Source organism: Pantherophis guttatus, chromosome 5 (genome assembly GCF_059756535.1).
Source record: "Pantherophis guttatus breed Tessera chromosome 5, ASM5975653v1, whole genome shotgun sequence".
NCBI lineage: Eukaryota > Metazoa > Chordata > Lepidosauria > Squamata > Colubridae > Pantherophis > Pantherophis guttatus.
In genome coordinates, this window is record NC_142067.1 from 80,513,015 (window position 1) to 80,534,213 (window position 21,199).

A 21,199-nucleotide genomic window follows, 5' to 3' on the forward strand; every position below is an offset into this window, starting at 1 on the left:
CAAACTTACTTCATTCTTTGACAAAGTGACTAAATTAGTAGATCAGCGAAATGCTGTGGATATAGTATACTTAGACTTCAGTAAGGCATTCAACAAAGTAGACCATAACCTACTTCTTGATAAGCTAGAAAAAAGTGAGATAGATAGCCTCACCACCAGATGGATTTGTAACTACCTGACAAACCGTACTGAACGAGTAGTCCTTAATGGTACTACATCTACATGGAGGGAAGAAAGCAGTAGGGTACCACATGGTTCTATCTTAGGCCCAGTGCTTTTTTTTTCCCCTGGTGGCCTTTTCTTTATTTATCCATTTTTTTCTTCTTTAAAATACATAAATGCTTAATATCTGGAACCATTTGTATATACAAAATATTAATAATTGCTGATGAGAGTAATAATAACAACCATAATTAAAATAGTAATAATTACTTGTTTATACTAAAATTCTTGCATCATTTACTTATAGTATGCAATAATGATAGTACTGGTAATAACGATACTAATACTACTAATAATAGTAATATTACTACTAATGTTTGCTTATGTATATAATATAATTTCTTGCATTCTTTTCTTATATATATTATTAATCTTTCATCTTCTAGTTTCCACCTCTTTTATCCAACCATTGATAGAACATATCCCATGTTAAAAAGTATTCTGTTTCTTCCTTATGCTTTATAATAAATGTTAATCTATCCATCTCTGCACAGTCTAATATTTTTCTAATTATACTTTCATCTTTGGTGTGTCTTTATTTTTCCAATGTTGTACAATTCTCACTGCCATCAACACTTGTATTATTACATATGTAATCCTTTTGTTATAATTTTCTGGTAATATAGCTAACAGAAATATTTCTGGTTTCAGATCTATGTGTTGCTTTATCATTTTCTCTAACCATGTATGTATGTATTCTCGTCCAGAATTTTTTTTGCTTTTGGACAAGTGCACCACATGTGGTAGTAGGAACTCAGTATCTGGTTACATTTCCAACATTTTGCGGATATATCTTTAAACATCTTTGCTAGTCTTGCTGGTGGCAAATGCCACCTATAAAATATTTTATACAGATTTTCCTTATAGGTTGTTATCATTGTTAATTTGAAATTTCTGTCCCAAAGCTTTTGCCATTTTATATTAATTAATTAATTAATATTTAATTATATTAATTTTATGGTATATCCAAAGTTTTTTGCCCACGCTATCATCATTTCTTTCACTTGTTCATCTTCCATTTTATAACTTAACAAATAACTATATTTTATTTATTAATTTTTCATCCGTCCCTAAAAATATCTGATCAAGTACTGTTGGCTCTTTATAGAATCCATGTGTCTTTGCATCTTTCACATATCTTGATTGTATTTGCAAGTATGGCCACCATGCTAGTTGTTTTCCTTGGTTTTGCAGTTCCTGTGTTGTTTTTAGTTCCCCATCTTCATTTAAGACAGCGGTCGCCAGCCTTTCGGACTTTAGGGACCACTAAATTTATAATTTTAAATCCTGCGGACTACTAATATGAATTTTTAAAAAAGATAAATACATTTGTAAAATAATGGGGGGGGGCGTGGCCAGCACAAGAGGCAGCCCTTCCCTTCCCCGGTCACTTCATGGCTGCTTGGCCCCTTAACCGTGGCCCACAGATCAGCTGAGCCAGCGAGGGCTGGGAGTTCTGCCTCTCTGGGTGCCTGGAGACATTTCCAGGACACTCTTGCTAGCCCCAGCCCTGCCCACGGCACCAGGCAACCTTGCAGCTGAGGGCCCCTCTCTTCCTCAGCTCACCTTGTGGCTCTGGAGGAGACAGCGACCATGGTTTGCACTCCGCCAGGCCTGGAGCTCAGGTGTTGCTCAGGCTGCTGCTACGATGAGGCAGAAAGCCATGTGGCCCATTGGAATCCCCCCCCCGGGCTGCTGTAAGCATGTGCTTACAGTAAAAGAAAGAATTCCTGGCCCTCGGTGGCTCAGCTGATCCAAAGGCTGCGGTTAAGGGGCTTCATTAAGGGGTTAATGAAGTGATCGTGCTCGCTGCCTCCTGCACCTCAAAAAACATAAGACCACCCTGAAAATAAACCAAAGTGCTTATTTTCAAGCCTAAAAGAAAATAAGTCCTGGGGAAACTTGGTAATAAAACATAAAAAATGCAAATAATATCCAGATTTTTCTGTGGATCACTAAAATTTTCTCATGGACAACCAGTGGCCTGCGGATCACCAGTTGGTGACCCCTGATTTAAGATGTGTTTATATGTTACAATTCTTTCCAAGTTAATAACATTTGGATGTATCAGTGCTTCCATCGTAGAAAGCCAGTTTGATATTTTCCTATAATTTTTTGTTTTAACTTTTTCCCACACTAGAAGTAGTGCATTTCTTACATAATGTCTTTGGAAGTATCTGTATATTTTATTCTTCTCATACCACAAAAATGTGTGCCACCCCATCTTGCAATTTACTTATCAGTTTCTTTTCTTTCTCCTTTTTCTCCTTTTTCAATTTATATGCTAACCATTTTTCCGATTAATTTGTGTTTTCAAAAAAAAATGTTTTGATCTTTTAATTTGTTGTGCCAAATCTTCCTTTTCCATTACCATGCTTCCCCCAAAATATGATATTTATTATTATTTATTTATTTGTTTAAATTTCTATACCGCCCTTCTCCAATATAGGACTCAGGGCAGTGAACAGCCAAAGTAAAAACAAGACATACAAAATCTAAAAACTGTTTAAAATAATTAAATATTCTGGCCGTAATTAAAAAATTCCAATTTAAAATCAGTTTAAAATTTAACTCAAGCCAGCCCAGCTAGCTGAAATAAATGGGTTTTCAGGGTCCGACGAAAAATCCGGAGGTCTGTTATTGTACGTATCTCTGGGGGGAGGTTGTTCCAGAGGGTGGGCGCCGCCACAGAGAAGGCTCTCCCCCTGGGGGTCGCCAGCCGACATTGTCTGGCGGACGGCACCCTGAGGAGGCCCACTCTGTGTGAGCGTACTGGCCGGTGGGAGGCTATTGGTGGCAGAAGGCAGTCTCGTAAATACCCCGGCCCTGAGCCATGGAGCGCTTTAAAGGTGGTCACCAACACCTTGAAGTGCACCCGGAAGACCACCGGGAGCCAGTGCAGCTCGCGCAGGAGAGGTGTCACATGGGAGCGCCTCGTCGCCCCCATATGTCCTGAAAATAAGGTCAAGCCTGATTTTTGGGGTGGGCATAAATATACGCCTTTCCCTGAAAATAAGCCCTAGTGAAGGGGTGGGCTTGGCCAGCACAGGGGGCAGCCCTTCCCTTCCCTGGTTACCTCCCGGAGGTTCAGCCACATAATCAGCTGAGCCAGCGAGGGCTGTGCAACTCGGCCCAGAACTCCAGAGCACCTCCCCAGCTGCCAGCCTCCTTCCCCTTTTCCTGCTGATCTTTCTTTACTTGGGATCTCAGCACAGATGCCCCTGGCAGGATTGCAAGGCTGAAGGCTTCGGATGGAGCATTTTCGGGATGTGTGTCTGTGCTGCAATCCCAAGCAAAGAACGATCAGCAGGAAAAAGGGGGTTGGATTTTCCTGCAGCCTGTCCTTTCTTTGGGATCGCAGTACAGACACACATTCCCAAAATGCTCCCTCCGAAGCCTTCAACCTTGCAATCCTGGCAGGGGTGTCTGTGCTGCAATCCCAAGTAAAGAATGATCAGCAGGGGGAAAAAAGGTGGGGGTTACTGCAGCCTGTCCTTTCTTTGGGATCGCAGCACAGACGTCCCTGGCAGGATTTTTTTTACCAACAGACTGCTTCTCTTGTCCTGAACACGCAGCAGAGAATGGAGCTGGAAAGCACGTTAGTGAAGGGATGTGGCTGCCCTGGGGGGAGGAGGAACGTTTGGCATGGGTGGCTTGGCTGAAGGGCCTTCAGGTAAGCTGATGCAGGGCCTTGGGGCAGCTCTGCAGCCCCTGCCTTGCTTTGTCCTCCACCGCCCCACTGCCTTACTTCGTTCTTCTTTGCAACGTGCAGCCTCTCACAGTAAGAAGAATTGCAGACAATTCTTCTTACTGTGAGAGGCTGCATGTTGCTTCTGGGCAGGGGAGGCTTGGTCCTCTTACCTGGTTCCCCTCCACTCTTTCTCTTTTTCTCTCTCTCTGTCACTCACACACACACACACAGAGAGATTTGATCTCCTGAACTGCCGGGCACTTTTCGCCCAGAGGGAGACGAAGCGGGTGAAAAGTGTTTGGGCACCCAATAGGCGCTGGCCTGCATTGTCAAACGTTTGGGCTGCTGAATGCTGGCCTGTACACCTATTCGGTGCTGCAGGGGCTGGGCTACAGCTATGCCAAGCCAGGCGTTTTTCGGGCCCTGGCCCTGGTGGCTGCGGAATCTCTCGTGCCAGCTCTGCGCACAGCTGGCCCAAGAGGTGCAGCATCCACCAGACCCAGGATTGTAGCCTGGCACTTGCAACGCCAAATAGGCATGCAGGCTGGTGCTCAGTAGCCCAAAGGAGATACCTTCCTGCCGGAGTTCCATGTCCAGCCAGGGAATGGTTCCCAGGACTGCCTGATTCTCAATCAGCTGGCTGCATGGTAGGAGGGGGCTTCCTGCCCACCTGAAAGAGAAGCTAGGTTGCATAAAAAGGCTTCCCCCCCCCAAAAAAAAACCTCTCAAGCACCAGGCTGCAGGCTCCACCCAAGGGAGCCTGGATTGGGGCCAAGGTCTTGGTAACCGATTGAGGTAAGACTGTTCTTGAAGGGGACGCGAGACGCATTGGGCCTCCTGCTGCTTTTGCAGCCTCAAAATCGGCTGCAAAAGCAGCCATGATTCTTGCCATCTCTTCTCTCCCTCTCACTTCCTGCCCCTCGCTTGTCCCCCTCCTCACCCGTCCCCACCTGCCACCCCCAAATTGTGCCCCAAAATAATAAGACCCCCGAAAATAAGGCCAAGCCCTTATTTCGGGGTTCAAAAAAATATAAGACCAGGGCCTTATTTTCTGGGATACATGGTAGATTTAACTTATGTTTTATTGTTTCCATTTGTAATTTTAAATTTCTCTTCTGCAGTTCTCTTTGTAGATCAGTTTCAAGTCTTTTATACTCTTGTTCTAATATCTGTTGATGTTGTTTCTTCTTATTTTTTCTCACTGTATAGGTTATGGCTAACCCCCTAACTTTGGCTGTGTCCCACACATTTTGTAATGAAATCTATTCTTTTCTATTCACTTTGAAGAATTCCATTTCTTGTTCTATTGTTTTAATATATTCTTTATCTTTTAATATCGACTGATTCAGCATCCATTTCACCTTTTTATTTTGTCCCTTCTAACTTATTTTTATTGGATTGTGGTCAGCCCATAAGTTCGTTTCTATCTCTATCTCTTGCAGATTTGTGCTCAATTCCAGGGATATCGTGTCAATTCTGGACCATAATTGGTGTCTATTTGAGTAAAATGTATACTAATTTTTCTCTGGGTTTATTTCTCTCCATGTATCCTATATACCCTTTCTTCTGCCATTTTGAAGAAAGTCCCAGGAAGAGTCGTCCTTACTTTTTTACCTATTTTACTACTTATGGTAGTAAATTTTGTATGGTCCAATTTTGTATCTACCATTGCATTAAAGTCTCCTAACAAACATATATTTTCATAATCCATTTCAATTATCTTATGCAATTTTTAAAATAAAATTCTTGTTTGTTATTTGGTGCATAAATTGCTATCAGAAGTATCTTTCTTTGATTTATTTCTAACTCCACCATCAAAATTCTTCCTTCTTCATCTGTATAAATTTGGTTGGCATTTATTGTTTTCTTGATATATAAAACCACCTCTTTTCTTTTGTTTTGCTAATGAAGAATAAACTTTTCCAATCTTGGGGTATTCCAATAGTTTACTATCTTGGGTTTTAATGTGAACTTCTGGAGACAAATTATTTCTAATTTCAATTTTTGTAGGCGTCTAAAAATGTTTTCCTTTTCATAGGAGAATTCAATCCATTTATATTAACTGAGAACAGTTTAGTTTCAGCTTCCATCTCCATCACTTATATATAGGTCTTGCTTTCCTAGTTGTTCTTATTTCTCTCTGGTCTTTTGCTCTTGCTCCTTCTCGTTCTGCTTGCTCTATTTTCTCAGCCTCACTTTCTTCTTGTTGTATATTTATTTCTTCTCTTGTTAGTTCCTCTTGTTTCTTGTGTTCTATTTCTTCTCTTGTTTCCTGTCCCTCGTTTGCACTGAAATGATAGTCATAAAATTCTAATGCCTTGTCTTACGTATCTAATCTGTATCTTTTTTCATTCCAATTTACTAATATCGGAGTTTTCCTTCTCCTACATAAGTTGCCTTCCAAGGCTAATGGACACCATCTAACCTGTTTTTCCCACGCACACAGCTAACAAGACTTCCCACTTACACTTAATCAAACAGCCACTCTCCCCTCCCCCTAGAAACAAGCAGATTCATTCATGAGGTGAATTGGAGCACTTTTCTCCCTGCAGTCACATGATTCACTCTCTCAAACAGACACTCACCTTCCCCCTAAAAACAAGCAGATTTACCCATGAGGAGAGCTGGAAGTCTTTCTTCCCTGCAATCACATGATTCATTCTCGCAAACAGACACTCCCCTTCCCCCTAAAAACAAGCAGATTTACCCATGAGGAGGGTAAAGGTCTTTCCTCCCTGCAGTCACATGATTCACTCTCCACTGCTTTGTGGCTATACCTATCTGTGGAAAAGTCTTCAGGAGTCAACCTCTAGGCCCGTGATGGCGAACCTATGGCATGGGTGCCACAGGTGACACGCGGAGCCATATTGGTGGGCACACAAGTTTTGCCCTAGCTCAGCTTCAGCGCGCATGCGCACACCGGCCAACTGATTTCCAGGCCTTCCGGTCCCACCCGAAGCCGGGAAACTGGCTGTTTCTGGCCTTCGGAAGGCCTCAGGGGGGATGGGGAAGGCTGTTTTTGCCTTACCCAGGCTCCTAGAAAGCCTCTGGAGCCTGGGGAGGGGGGAAAAAGGGCCTACCAGGCCCACCATGCCATCGTGTGACAAAAGCAGGGGGAAATGGGTCAGATGCGCATGCGCGGGAGGGTGGGTGCATTGAATTATGGATGTGGGCACACGCACACATGACCCCCCCGCTCCCGCTGCTACTGGCACGCGATGGCAAAAAAGTTAGCCATCACTGCTCTAGGCAAAACCTGGAGCAGAAGTCCTGGAGTGAGGAGGAGGACTAGAGGAGTAATACCTTTCTTAAAAAACCTTGGTCCAGCTGGCCCTGCTGGTAGTACCTCATAAGGGCCCCTTTCCAGTGTTACAGGAGAAGATGGTCAACTGTTTTGAAGGCGGAAGGGGGCTTTATGCCCCAACGGCAGATAAACTGGCAGAACAATCTTCTAGGAGAAGAGAAACTCTGATTACAAACCTCCACTGCCTTGTGGCAGTGTGGCGCACCCATGTAACACCTTTCCTGCGCGAGCTGCACTGGCTCCCGGTGGTCTTCTGGGTGCGATTCAAGGTGTTGGTCACCACCTTTAAAGTGCTCCATGGCTTAGGACCTGGGTATATACGAGATTGCTTTCTGCCACCGATAGCCTCCCACTGGCCAATACGCTCCCACAGAGAGGGGCTCCTCAGGGTGCCGTCGGCCAAACAATGTCGACTGACGACTCCCAGGGGGAGAGCCTTCTCTGTGGGGGCACCAGCCCTCTGGAATGAGCTGCCCCTATAGGTTCGTATGATCCCCGACCTGCGTACCTTTCGCCGCACCCTTAAGACTCTTTTGTTCCAACAGGCCGGGCTGGCTTAATATGAATTTTAAATTGGGTGTTTGTTAGCTTTTAACTTTGTGGGCCAAATTTTATATATTCGTTTTAAATTGTTTTTAAATTTTGTGAGTTTATATGTGTTTTAATATGGCTGTACACCGCCCTGAGTCCTTTGGGAGAAGGGCGGTATAGAAGTTCAATCAAATCAAGTCAAATCAAATCTACTACTGGAAAAGGCTTCAGGAGTCAACCTTGAGGCAAAATCCAGAGCCGGAGTCCTGGAAACAGTTCGTGACTGTGTACAATAACATTCTGGTAACTCCTGCAATGTAGCTGGAACTAATCGTATCGGCTTTGCCGTTCCATTGGACTATTTCAGCGACACGGAGAGGGGGGAATCTGCTGCTTCAGTAACAGTCTATCCTCCATATTAATCTACCCAGGCTTCATGCTCTGGAGAGGACACTCCAGCTTTGCATACAGCGTTGAAACAACACGGGAAGTGGCAGTTACCGATTATAAGTCTTTGCTTGATTGGCGTAGAGTGTGACGCCAGGGGCCACTTTCGTCGGTCGGAGAGGTCATTGTACCTCATTGGGCAGCTACCGCCTGCCTTAAGCTGGGCAGCCCCCAGCCAGTAAGGTGCTGCCCTGCCACGGTCTGTTAACCTCACAGGGTGCGTGGGGTTTAGGGTCAAAGCTGACAAGCAGATCGATAACTTTGCACCATGCAACAAACATAAGAAAACTGTAGCCCTAAAGTTGGGCACCTGGAATGTGCGGACAATGACCCCCGGCCTTTCTGACGATTTACAAGAGATAGATGACGTACGTAAGACAGCTGCCATTGACATGGAGTTGAGCAGACTGCAGATGGACATCATTGCCCTTCAAGAGACAAGACTGTTAGACTCGGGATCTATTAAGGAGAAAAACTTCTCATTCTTCTGGCAAGGAAACCATCAAACGAGTCTAGGGAATATGGGGTTGGCTTCGCGGTCAGAAACACCTTACTAGGATCCATTACTCCACCTGCTGCAGGAATTGAAAGAATTCTGTCCTTGCAGCTCCACTCATCAACAGGGCTGGTTACTCTTATTAGCGCATATGCTCCGATATTATCAACTTCAGTAGAATCCAAAGACAAATTCTATTATGATCTGGCTGCTACTATCAAGAAAATCCCTGAGAAAGAACCACTGTTTATCCTTGGTGATTTTAATGCCAGAGTTGGAGCTGATTATAGTTCTTGGCCCATTTGTTTAGGTCAGTTCGGCATCGGAAAGATAAATGAAAATGGCCAACAACTGCTAGAGTTTTGCTGCTATTATGGTCTTTGCGTTAGCAATACATACTTTAAAACAAAGCCTCAACACAGAGTCTCTTGGAGACATCCAAGATCGAAGCATTGGCACCAGCTCAACTTGATTCTTACCAGGCGCTCCAACCTCCCCAATATTACAATCATACGCAGCTATCAGGGTGCTGATTGCGATACAGACTATTCCTTCGTGTGCAGCAGAAATAAACTGCAAACAAAGAGATTGCATCACTCGAAGAAAGAAGGAAGACCACAAATTGACATCAACAAGACCCGCAAGGTTGATTCAGCCTTCCATCCTTTCTAAGGTAGAGGACCCAGTTTGTGGGGGCAATAAGCTGACTTTGTATAAATATACAAAAGTATGAAGGCTATAAAAAAAAAAAACAGGGCAAAATAGAGGAATTTGCACAAGCACTCAAGGAAACTTTCCCAGGCCCGGCTGAAGTAAATGCATCTGAACGATGGGAATATTTCAAGAATGCTGTTTATAACACCACCTTGTCAGTATTTGGTAAGGAGATCAGAAAGACAGCAGATTGGTTCGAAGCCCATTCGGAGAAGTTGACTCCAGCAATCGAGGAAAAAAGGAGAGCTCTAATTGCATATAAAGCCTGTTCCAGTGAGCACAACCTACAGGTTCTGTGAGCTGCTCGTAGCAAAGTCCAACAGACTGCCAGGAGATGTGCTAACGATTATTGGCTGCAGCTTTGCTCCCGGATCCAGATAGCAGCTGACACAGGCAACATCAAGGGGATGTATGATGGCATCAAGCAGGCTTTAGGTCCAACACAGAAGAAATCTGCCCCTCTGAAGTCTGCTACAGGTGAGGTTATCCAGGACCGAGCACAGCAGATGGCACGCTGGGTGCAGCACTACTCTGAGTTATATTCCAGAGAAAATGGAAACTGAAGAAGCATTAAATAACATTGAGTGCCTGCCTGTCTTGGAGGAGCTTGACAGTGAATCAACTTTAGAAGAACTAAATGCGGCCCTGGATTCCCTTGCCTCTGGCAAGGCACCCGGGAAAGATAACATCCCTGCCAAAGTTCTGAAGTGCTACAAAGAGAACATCCCCACTGAACTGCATGAAATCTTCTGTCTTTGTTGGAGGGAAGGTGGAGTACCACAGGACATGAAGGATGCAAATATCATCACACTGTACAAGAACAAAGGTGACAGGGGTGACTGTAACAACTACCGTGGCATCTCTCTTCTTAGTGCTGTAGGGAAGCTGCTTGCCCGTGTCGTACTCAAGAGGCTCCAGGTGCTTGCAGAGAGAGTCTATCCAGAATCTCAGTGTGGATTTCGAGCCAACAGGTCCACTACTGACATGGTATTTTCCCTTAGACAGTTGCAGGAGAAATGCAAGGAACAAAGATAGCGACTTTTTGTAGCCTTCATAGATCTTACGAAAGCTTTTGACCTGGTTAGCAGGGAGAGCCTTTATAAAATTCTCCCCAAGATTGGATGTCTACCTCAGCTCCTCAACATCATCAGGTCCTTTCATGAGGAAATAAAGGGCACTGTAGTTTTTGATGGCTTAACATCAGATTCCTTTGATATTCAAAGTGGAGTGAAGCAGGGCTGTGTCCTCGTGCCAACTTTATTCGGGATCTTTTTTGCTGTCATGCTGAAACATGGTTTTGGAACTGTAACAGAGGGTATTTACCTCCGGACCAGATCAGATGGAAAACTCTTTAATCTCTCTAGATTGAGAGCAAAGTCTAAAGTCCAGCTGAAATGCTTACGGGATTTCCTCTTCGCTGATGATGTTGCCGTTACTGCTCACTCTGCTGAAGACCTTCAACAATTTATGGACAGTTTTAGCAAGGCCTGGCAAGACTTTGGATTAACAATCAGCCTGAAAAAAACACAAGTCATGGGTCAGGACATGGATTCACCTCCTGTATTACAATCTCTGCACAAGAACTGGAGGTCGTCCATGACTTTGTGTACCTTGGCTCAACTATCTCTGACACTCTCTCTTTAGATACTGAGCTGAGTAAACGTATTGATAAAGCGGCCACCACATTTTCCAGACTTACAAAGAGAGTATGGCTTAATAAGAAGCTGACGGAACATACAAAGATCCAGGTCTATGGAGTCTGCATCCTGACACACTCTTGTATTGCAGTGAGTCTTGGACCCTTTATGCACGGCAGGAGAGAAATATGCGCTGTCTCTGACAAATTCTTGGCATCATCTGGCAGGACAAAGTTCCAAATAGCGCAGTCTTGGAACATGCTGGAATTTCTAGCATGTATACACTATTGAAACAGCGACGTCTATGTTGGCTGGGGCATGTCATGAGAATGGCTGATGGTCGGATTCTGAAAGATCTCCTGTATGGAGAATTAGTGCAGGGAAAGCACCTCAGAGGGAGAGCACAGCTGCGATATAAGGATATCTGCAAGAAGGACCTAAAGGCCCTGGGAATGGACATTAACAACTGGGAAACCTTGACCTCTGATTGTTCAGCTTGGGCTAAAGACGCAGCGTGGCCTTCTCCACTTCAAAGAGACACTTGTTTGGCAGGCTGAGGCAAAGAGACAGTCCCGGAACCAGCGAAATCTGGGGGCTGGGCAGGGGACAGAATGTATCTGCCCTCAGTGTGGAAGGGATTGCCACTCTTGAATTGGCCTTTTTAGTCACACTAGATGCTGTTTTAGGACCTCTTTCCAGAGCACGATACCATAGTCTTTTGAGACTGAAGGATGCCAATGTAATTACTAATATCCCCTTAGGTACTAATCAGCTAAGATTTATATTGTAGTTAATTAATTTCCCAGTCAGGAATTGGTATTGTTTCCTTAAACCTCTAACTCTTTTCAAACCTGTTTCAGAACTACAATTTCTTTTCCTTTGTATTGCAATGGTTCATCTCTTGCCTTTTTAAGTATTTCTTCTCTTGTTGATTTTTAAACATGGACCTCTCTTGGAAGTTAATATCTTTTCGCATTGCTCATGTGTATTCTGAATATTTCATCCACCTCATTATCCATTTCCTGTTTATTTAAGTTTAAAGCCTCTGCTAATAGCTTTATCATCATACCTAGAAGGTCTTCTCCTTTTTCTTCTTCAATATTTGGAATTGTAAATAATAAGCCTTCTCCATTTTGAGCATTATTACTGAGTCTGTAAGCACTTTATTTTCTTGTGTCAGTCTTTGATTTATTTCATCTACCTTTTTTCCTTCTTATTCTGATTTCTCCTCTATTTTCTGAATCCTTTGTTCATTCTTTGCTGAAAATTTCCTATTCTTTCACCCAATGTGCATTTTTTCCTTCATCTCTCCCATACTGCTTTTCATTTCTCCCAGCTTATTTTTCATCTCTCCCATCTCATTTTTCATCTCTGTGATTTTTTGTCATAGCTTCTTGTATTGACTGAAGCATCATTTGTAATTGAGAGGTATTTGTTTTCTCTTGTAGCATGGTATCTATAGATCTTTGACTTGATGGGCTGGAGGAAACCAATGATGGTGTTGATGATGCTTTTTTTCCTATTCTGATTTGAAATGTTTGTCATTTCAGTACTTAATATTAAAAGAGGCAATCTAATTAAGTTATTTAGAGAGAAGAAAAAAAAACACAGAGAAGAATAGAGAGAACACAATAATCTAAAACCATCCAGAGTTGCAACAGTATCCCACGTACCCAATAGGTTGGGAAATCAAACCAGTGCCTATTTCTCTCAGTCACCAATCGTTTCTTACAGATTTTTGAATTTGTAATCCTCAATCAGTGCACAAAGTCAGTCCATTTTGTAGTTACAGGTTTACATAGTTATTTCTTTATCTTTTGTCAGTTAGCATTTGTAATCCAGAAGACCCACCAAACCCCTCAAAAATTCAATAGTCCAATAGTCCAGATGTCTAGTAAGTCAGATGATTGCTTCACTTGGTTTTAAAACAAAGCCAAGGTATTCCACTATTTCAGGCTCTCAAGATTATTTATAATCTACAACGTTTCCAAAACTCCTTTATCTTCAAACTCCACACAAAAACAGTTTTTCAACAGCTGTTATTTTGCCTCTTCTCAACTGAAACAGCCTCTGTATCTCTGTCTTCTCTTCTCTATAATCTTGAAAATATTTTGCTCTCTTTAATTCTTTCACATGCAATGTCCTTTCCAACCAGTGGGTGTCACCCTGACTCTTTCTTCCATCTTTACAACCAACTTTAAGGAATTAAAAAGAATCCCAAGATTTAGTCCTTATTCTTCCAAAATTCATGTTTAAAGTTACAAAAGACAAAAAGGAAAAAGGAAAAGGTTCCAAAATAAATTTTAACATTTTAAAAATAACCAGACCAGTCTTTTCCCTTTGATTTTTAAAAATTCCTTCTCAGTCTCCTTCTCTCTCTCTCTTTTTCTCTCTCTCTCTTTTGTCAATGGCTCCCAATCTTGCTTCCCGCTATTCTTTTGGAGGTGGGAAAATATTCCCTTCCTCCTACTCTACAGAGTCCCACTTTTCAAAAGTACTTCTTGGGGGATTTAATGCCCCTGTGGAAATTAGAAATAAAAAGTCTCACTAGATTAAATACATTGCTACCGGATCTTTGCTTCCTGTTTCTTCATCCCAGTTGCCACAACCTCAGTCTGGCCATAATGGCCATCTTTTCTCCCGCCAGTCAGGAAAAGTTTCCTCAGATTGAGTGAGGGGGCTGCCATCTCTTCACGATCCACAAAGAGCCCTTCCTTTCTTTGTCACCCCTCCAGAGTGACTTTGGCCCTGAGGGACCTCCTGGCAGGTAAGAACTGGCTGGATTTCACAGAACCCTGCTAGTCCAACACTGTCTCATTGCGATGTCAACTAGAAGGATATACCTGGGCCCAGTACTCTTCAATACCTTCATAAATAACCTAGATCAAAACCCTCCCTTCTTCAGCGACAAATATTTGTTTAGGCTCTAATGTCATTTTAATGTATAATATTACACCACTTTTACTTTGATTGGCCAGTGCAGTAAATACGTCTCCAATTTTGGGTATTCCAAAAGTTTTTTATGTTGTTTTCTAATATGAACTATAAACAAACACTTCTCGTGGCAATATAAGCCCCATATGACAACCAAGAAGATTTTTATGGAAAATTACACAGGAAAATAATAGAATTTGAATATGAAATTATCTGCATGATGGGTGATTTTAATGCAATAACAGAAGTTGATTTGGACTACAAAACTACAAAGATAAATAAGAAGTCCAGGAAAACTCTTCCAAAAGCCTTTTTTACAATGGTGGAGGAATTAAGCATTCAAGATGCTTGGTGGAAGATATCTGAAAGAAAAACAATACACTTTCTATTCAAACAGACATATGTCATGGTCTAGAATAGACATGATGTGGATATCAACTGATTTATTAGCTAATGTACAAGATATAAATATTGAAGCAAGCACATGGGCAGATCATAATCCGATCACAATTATATGGAAGGGACAAAAGAAGAGGTCAAGATGGACATTAAATCAAACAATATTAAATGAAAAAGAGTTTCAACAATTTATGGAGAAAGAATTGGTTTTCTTTTTCAGAGAAAATAAAAAGGAAGATACCTCTCTACAAAATGTGTGGGACACAGCAAAAGCCTACGTTCGAGGATTGACAATGACTTATTTGGGAAAAAGGAACAAAAAGAAAAGACAAACTCAAAAAATATTGGAAGAGGAGTATAAGAAATTAGAGACGGAACTGCAGAAAGATACGCAAAATAATATTAAAAATCAAATGGTCCTAAAAAAACATGAATTTAATTGAAAAAGAGGATTTGGCACTCAAAGACTTCTAAGCAAAATTTCTTTGAAAACGCAAACAAGCCAGGGAGATGGTTGGCATACAAAATGAAAAAGGAGAGAGAAAAAAAATTAATTAATCAACTAACAGATGAGGAGGAAATTGTTATGTTATCGAAATGAAGAAAAAAAATAATACAAAAATATTACAAGAAACTATAAACAAAAGACAATATCGGAAGAAAAGATAAAACAGTATTTAGAAAACTGAACTACCTAAAATACCAGAAGTTTACAAAAAGGCATTAGAGGAAAGAATAACGATGATGGAACTAACAGAGGGGATTAAAAAACAAAAGAAAAACACCGGGCCCAGATGGATTGCCAGCAGAGTTATATAAAACATTACAAGGTGTAATAAGCAATACAATGCTGGAAGTATTTTATGAACTCCTGGTAGAAGTGAAGATACCAAATTCGTGGATGGAGGCATATATATTACTCTTACCAAAAGAAGACACAGATCTGCAACAAATAAAGAACTATAGACTGATCTCCCTGTTAAATGCGGATAATAAAATATTTGCATCAATAATGGTGGATAGACTAAAGAGATTGTTAAATGAATTTATACATCCAGACCAAAATGGTTTCTTACAGACAGAGACAATATGAGAATAATTTTGAATACTTTGGAATATTATGAAGCACATCCAGAAAAACAAGTGGTGTTGATATTTCTTGATGCACAGAAGGCGTTTGATAATGTGAATTGGCAATTTATGATAAAATTACAGACTATGGATTTTTGGGAGAGATTTATAAACATGATCAAAACAATTTATTATAAGCAATCAGCTAAGATGATGGTAAATGGAGATATGACAGAAAAGGTTAATATCATGGAAGGCACAAGACAGGGTTGTCCTTTATTCCCGTTATTATTTGTGTTGACATTAGTGGTATTAAATAGAAATATAAGGCAAAATGAAAAGATAAGAGGTATCAGAATTAAGAAAGAAGAATATAAATTACAGGCATTTGATCTAGTATTTATATTAGAGGAGCCGCAAATAGTTGGGGCAAAATTAATAAAACAAATAGAAGAATATGGAGAAGTGGCAGGGTTGAAAATCAATAAAGATAAAACAAAAATATTGGTGAAAAACATCATAGAGAAGCAGAAAAGGGAGTTAATGGAAAACCTAGATATTCAGATTACTAAAAAAGTAAGATATTTAGGAATTCGGTTAACAGCAAGATACATCACGATTTAAGGAAGATAATTATTATAAATTGAAAAGACAAATTGAGACGGATTTGGAGAGAGGGAAGAATTTACAATTATCATTATAGGAAGAATAGCAGCAATTAAGATGAATATATTACCAAGATTGTTGTTTCTATTTCAAACAATACCGATAAAATTAGAAAAAAAATATTTTGAGAATCTCAATAAAATAATAATGAAATATATGTGGCAAGGGAAAAAAGCAAGAATTAATATAAAAATGTTACAAGATGCAAGACTTAGAGGAGGGTTTGGACTACCAAACTGGGAGTTATATTATCAGGCAGCAACATTATCATGGATGAAAGAATGGATTGTATTAAGAAACACAAGGATATTGACATTGGAGGGTCATGATCTACAACTGGGTTGGCATGCTTTTTTATGGTATGGGAAGAATAAGATACATAGCTATTTTCAAAGACATTATGTAAGAAATGCTTTACTATCAGTATGGGAGAAAGTTAGCGAAAAACATTATTTGAAAATACCAACATGGCTTTCAACAATGGAAGCATTAATACATCCAAATATTATCAATATGGGAAATATTATTAGATATAAAGATATTTTATCAGAAAAGGGGGAATTGAAACGAAACAAGAATTAGAAAAACAATGGATTGATATGGTGTGGTATATACAATTGCAAATATAATCGAGATATGAAAAAGATGCAAAGCTTTTACTTGGAGATGACAGAATTGGATGAGATACAGGAACAGATGAGAGAATGATTTAAAAATTGTACAATTATCTACTTTCTATTAAATTAGAAGAACAACAAGTAAAAGAGACAATGATAGCATGGGCAAAAGAATTTGGATATACAAAAGAGCTAGATAAATAGCAGCAACTATGGGAAAGATTATAAATTAACAATGGCAACAGCATATAAAGAGAATTAGTATAAAATGTTTTATAGATGCCATATGTCACTGGAAAGATTGGCAAAAATGTTTAAAGATAAATCAACAAAATGTTTGAAATGTCATCAGACACCGGGATTGTACTATCATATGTGGTGGACATGTGCAGAAGCAAGAAACTATTGGGCAAGAATTCGGAGATGGTTAGAGAAATTGACCCAGCAACATATTGATTTAAAACTGGAACTGTTTTTGTTGGGTATATTATCTGAGAAATATAGTAAAGAAAATGTATATTTGATTATTCATGTAATAACAGCAGTGAGAATTGTATTTGCACAAAATTGGAAAGCAGAAAAAATCCCTACAGAGGGAGAGGTAATTAAGGAAATATTAGAATGTGCAGAAATGAATAGATTAATATTGGCAATTAAAGGGAAGGAAGAATCTGAGTAATCTAACATGGGAGTAATGTTATCATTGGATAGAAAATGTATATGGACAAAAAGTGGTATAAAATTAAATAAATCTGAAAGAAAAATGTTTTAACAGGAGATATGTAAAATGTAAAAGCAAAGAAATATATATATTAAGGAAATAGTGGTAAGCGTTAAATATGATGACACAAAAATTTGTACCCAGATGACACACTGATTGATTAATGATATAATGTTTGTTTTAAAATAAAAAATAAAAAGCTTTTTATAAAAAAAAATAAATGACTTAGATGAGGGAATAGAAGGGGAACTCATCAAATTTGCAAATGACACTAAGCTGGCAGGAATAGCCAACATCGTAGACCAACATTCTGGCTCAAGATCCAGATGGCTTTCAATAGACTTGAACATAGGGCCCTATCGAACAAAATGAAATTCAACATAGAGAAAACTAAAGTCTTACACTTAGGCAAGAAAAACCCAAAGTATACATACAGATTAGGTGAAACCTGGCTTGATAGCAGTAACTGTGAGAGGGATCTTGGAATCATTGTTGACAACCAATTAAAAATGTAGTGTGCGGCAGCAGCCAAAAAAGCCAGTGCAATCCTAAATTGCATTAACAGAGGAATTTAAGCAAGAGCACATGAGGTACTAGTACCGCTCTCTAAAGCAGGGATGAAATCTATTTTTTTTTGCTACCGGTTCTATGGGCGTGGCTTGGTGGGCGTGGCTTGGTGGTCATGTGACTGGGTGGGCGTGATCAGTTTGACGTCATTCACGTCACTCACCATTAGAGCCAGGTGCTTCACATTCTGACACAGAAGCACATTCTGTCTTTCACAGAATGTCACAGAAGCCACAGAAGCTGCACAAAAGCACACTCTGCCTTTCTGAAACCCACAACGCTTTGAGTTTTCCTCTGGCTTGACTGCCCAGACGAACCTCGGAGCCTTCTCTTGCCCTTCTCTTCATCCCGGAGGGCCATGCACCACCACCCCAATCCTCTGTACAAACAGCCCATCCCGTTTCTGCAAAGGCAGAGCCTCCCCCTTGCAGGGCGATCCAAAAAGGGGAGAGGGATGCTGTTGAAAAAGCCGCCTTCCACTTGGGCCGCCTCCTGCAGCCAAATGTGCCCAGCTTTGCTTTCCCTTTCCTCAAATGGGCTGTGCATGGGGTGTTTGGAGAGAGAGCGAGCAAGACAGCTCTCCAACCTCTGTTTGTTTGTGTGTGTGTGTGTGTGAGGGAGGGAGGGAGGGAGGGAGTGATCTGAAGCCGAGGCACCCAAACTTCTGGCAGCGGCAGGGGCGGCTTCTGAGCAGCCCTGAGTCAGCCAGATCCACCTGACCTACTCGCTGAGTCTTGCTGTTCTTCTCGCCCCCACTCCCACCCCACTGAAGCAGCGGCTTCCCTGCTCAGCCCCAACAAGCTATGCATCCATGGTGCCCGCACCAGCATCCTGAGAGAAGCAAAGAAGATCATCGCTTGCAAGCAGACAAGCAGAGGTAGCAAGCGTACGCCATGCTGTGGGAAAAATGAGAGGTCCTGTTGTCCCGCAGAGCCTGCCGCTGCTTGATTGGGGGGGGCGAGGAGAACGGCGAGACTCAGCAAGTAGGTCAGGTAGAGCTGGCTGACTCAGGGCTGCTCAGAAGCCAACCCCGCCGCTGCCAGAAGTTTGGGTGCCTCGGCTTCAGATCGCTCCCTCCCTCCCTCTCTCTCTCTCTCACACACACACACAAACAGAGGTTGGAGAACTCTCTTGCTCTCTCTCTCTCCAAGCGCCCCACGCACAGCCCATTTGAGGAAAGGGCACTCATGGCTGGTCGTGTTTGGCTGCAGAAGGAGGCGCAGCACAATGGGGTTGTTTTGTTTGCTGCGGTAGTACTTCGGGAGGGAGGCAGACGTCTGCAGCTGACAACTATAATGAATATGTCCACCTGCCCTCCCGAAGCACCACCACGGCGAACAAAACAACCCCATTGCTATGGATGCATAGCTTGTCGGGGCTGAGCAGGGAAGCCGCTCCTTGAGTGGGGGGGTGAGTGAGGTGCTAGCTCCTTCCCCGCAGCCCTGCCATGCTTGCCTGCCTTCCACGTGGGCTTCTGCTTGCCTGCCTTCACAAGCTGGCCACCGGATGCCAGGAAGGCAGCATGGAAGGCAGGCAAGCATGGCAGGACTGCGGGCCGTGGACCGGTTCAGGGGTGTGGCCAGCCAGCCAGCCATTGCTCCTGGTTCGGCGAACTAGCCTCAATCTCTGCTACCTACTCGCCCCAGCCGGTCCAAACCGGGAGCATATCACCCCTGCTCTAAAGCCTTAGTAAGACCACACCTAGAATACTGCATCCAGTTTTGGTCACCACACAATAAAAAAGATGTTGAGACTCTAGAAAGTGTGGAGAAGAGCAAGAAAGATGATTAGGGGCCTTGAAGCTAAAACATATGAAGAATGGTTACAAGAACTGGGCATGGCTAGTCTAGTGAAGAGAAGGACCGGGGTGACATGATAGCAGTGTTCCAATATTTGAGGGGCTGTCACAGAGAAGAGGGGGACAATCTATTTTCCAAAGCACCCGAAGGCCAGACAAGAAACATTGGATGGAAAGTGATCAAGGAGAAATTTAACTTAGAAATAAGGAGAAATATTCTGGCAGTGAGAACAATCAACCAATGGAACAGCTTGCCTTCAGAAGTTGTGGGTGCTTTATCACTGGAAGCTTTCAAGAGACTGGACAGCCACATGTCAGAAATGGTATAGGGTCTCCTGCTTGAGCAGGAGGTTGGACTAGATCAGTGATGGCTAACCTTTTTGCCATCGTGTGCCAAAAGCGGGGGGAGCACGGGGGGGTGGCATGCGCATGTGTGCCCATACACATAATTCTATGCGCCCCGCCACCCCACTCATGTGCGTGCGACCCCCCCCCACGCCTCCCGCGCTTTTGGCATGTGATGGCACAGTGGGCCCAATAGACCTGTTTTTCACTCTCCCAAGGCTCCAGAGCCTTTCTAGAAGCCTGGGGAGAGCAAAAACGGCCTTCCCCACTCCCCAAGAGGCCCTCCGGAGACTGGAAATGGCCCGTTTGCCGACTGGTGGGACAAGAAGGCCCAAAAATCAGCATACTGGAGCTGAGTTCGCGTGCCCAGCAATTTGGCTCTGGGTGCCACCTGTGGCACGTGTGCCATAGATTCGCCATCAACGGACTAGATGATATACAAGATCCCTTCCAACTCTGTTATTCTATTCTATGGAATGCACAGTTTAGGGCGTGTTTTTCAACTTTCAATTTCCAAACAATAGGGGTGCTCAAAAGTTGTGACATGCCTTGGGGATTGTAAAGATATGTTGGTTACTTTAATATAATTGAGATGTTCTTGGTATAACTACATAAATATCATAACTTTTTAACATTTTGTTTGTGCGCATACATTTACAAATTGCATAGGTAATGGAATGAAGTTCCTGATGATCATGTTTTTCAGTCGATTGATAAGTTGAGGAATCAGGCATGGATGTATTGGAAGATAATTTCTTGTAGACTGTCTTGTTCATAACAATTTAGAATCCAAACTAGCACTATTTCTACATCTGATAATATACTTTGGAATGAAACTAATGGTTTTTGTTTTATCTTTGTTTTTCTTGTTTTTCAATGCTGCTCAGTCTATTCTATACTCCATGTTACCGAGGGCATCCACATCAAAAGAGATTGATGCTGGCCTTTTGTCCATTATTTCTTATCCAGCCTTTGCCATAGAAGATATGAACATTGTTAATGCAACGAAAAATGAAATTATCACCAAGTTGCAAGTATG

At 42.0% G+C, this 21,199-nt stretch overlaps 1 protein-coding gene across 28 annotated transcripts in view; it reads left to right on the forward strand.

The window, feature by feature from the left end:
- PHKA2 (phosphorylase kinase regulatory subunit alpha 2) overlaps window positions 1–21,199 on the forward strand; it is a 238,320-nt gene that overhangs the window by 74,775 nt on the left and 142,346 nt on the right. For all 28 annotated transcript variants that reach the window (XM_034434190.3, XM_034434258.3, XM_034434276.3 and 25 more), the window contains one exon: window positions 21,048–21,194. In XM_034434190.3, the coding sequence (XP_034290081.1) occupies window positions 21,048–21,194 (147 nt within the window). The remainder of the gene's footprint in view (window positions 1–21,047; window positions 21,195–21,199) is intronic.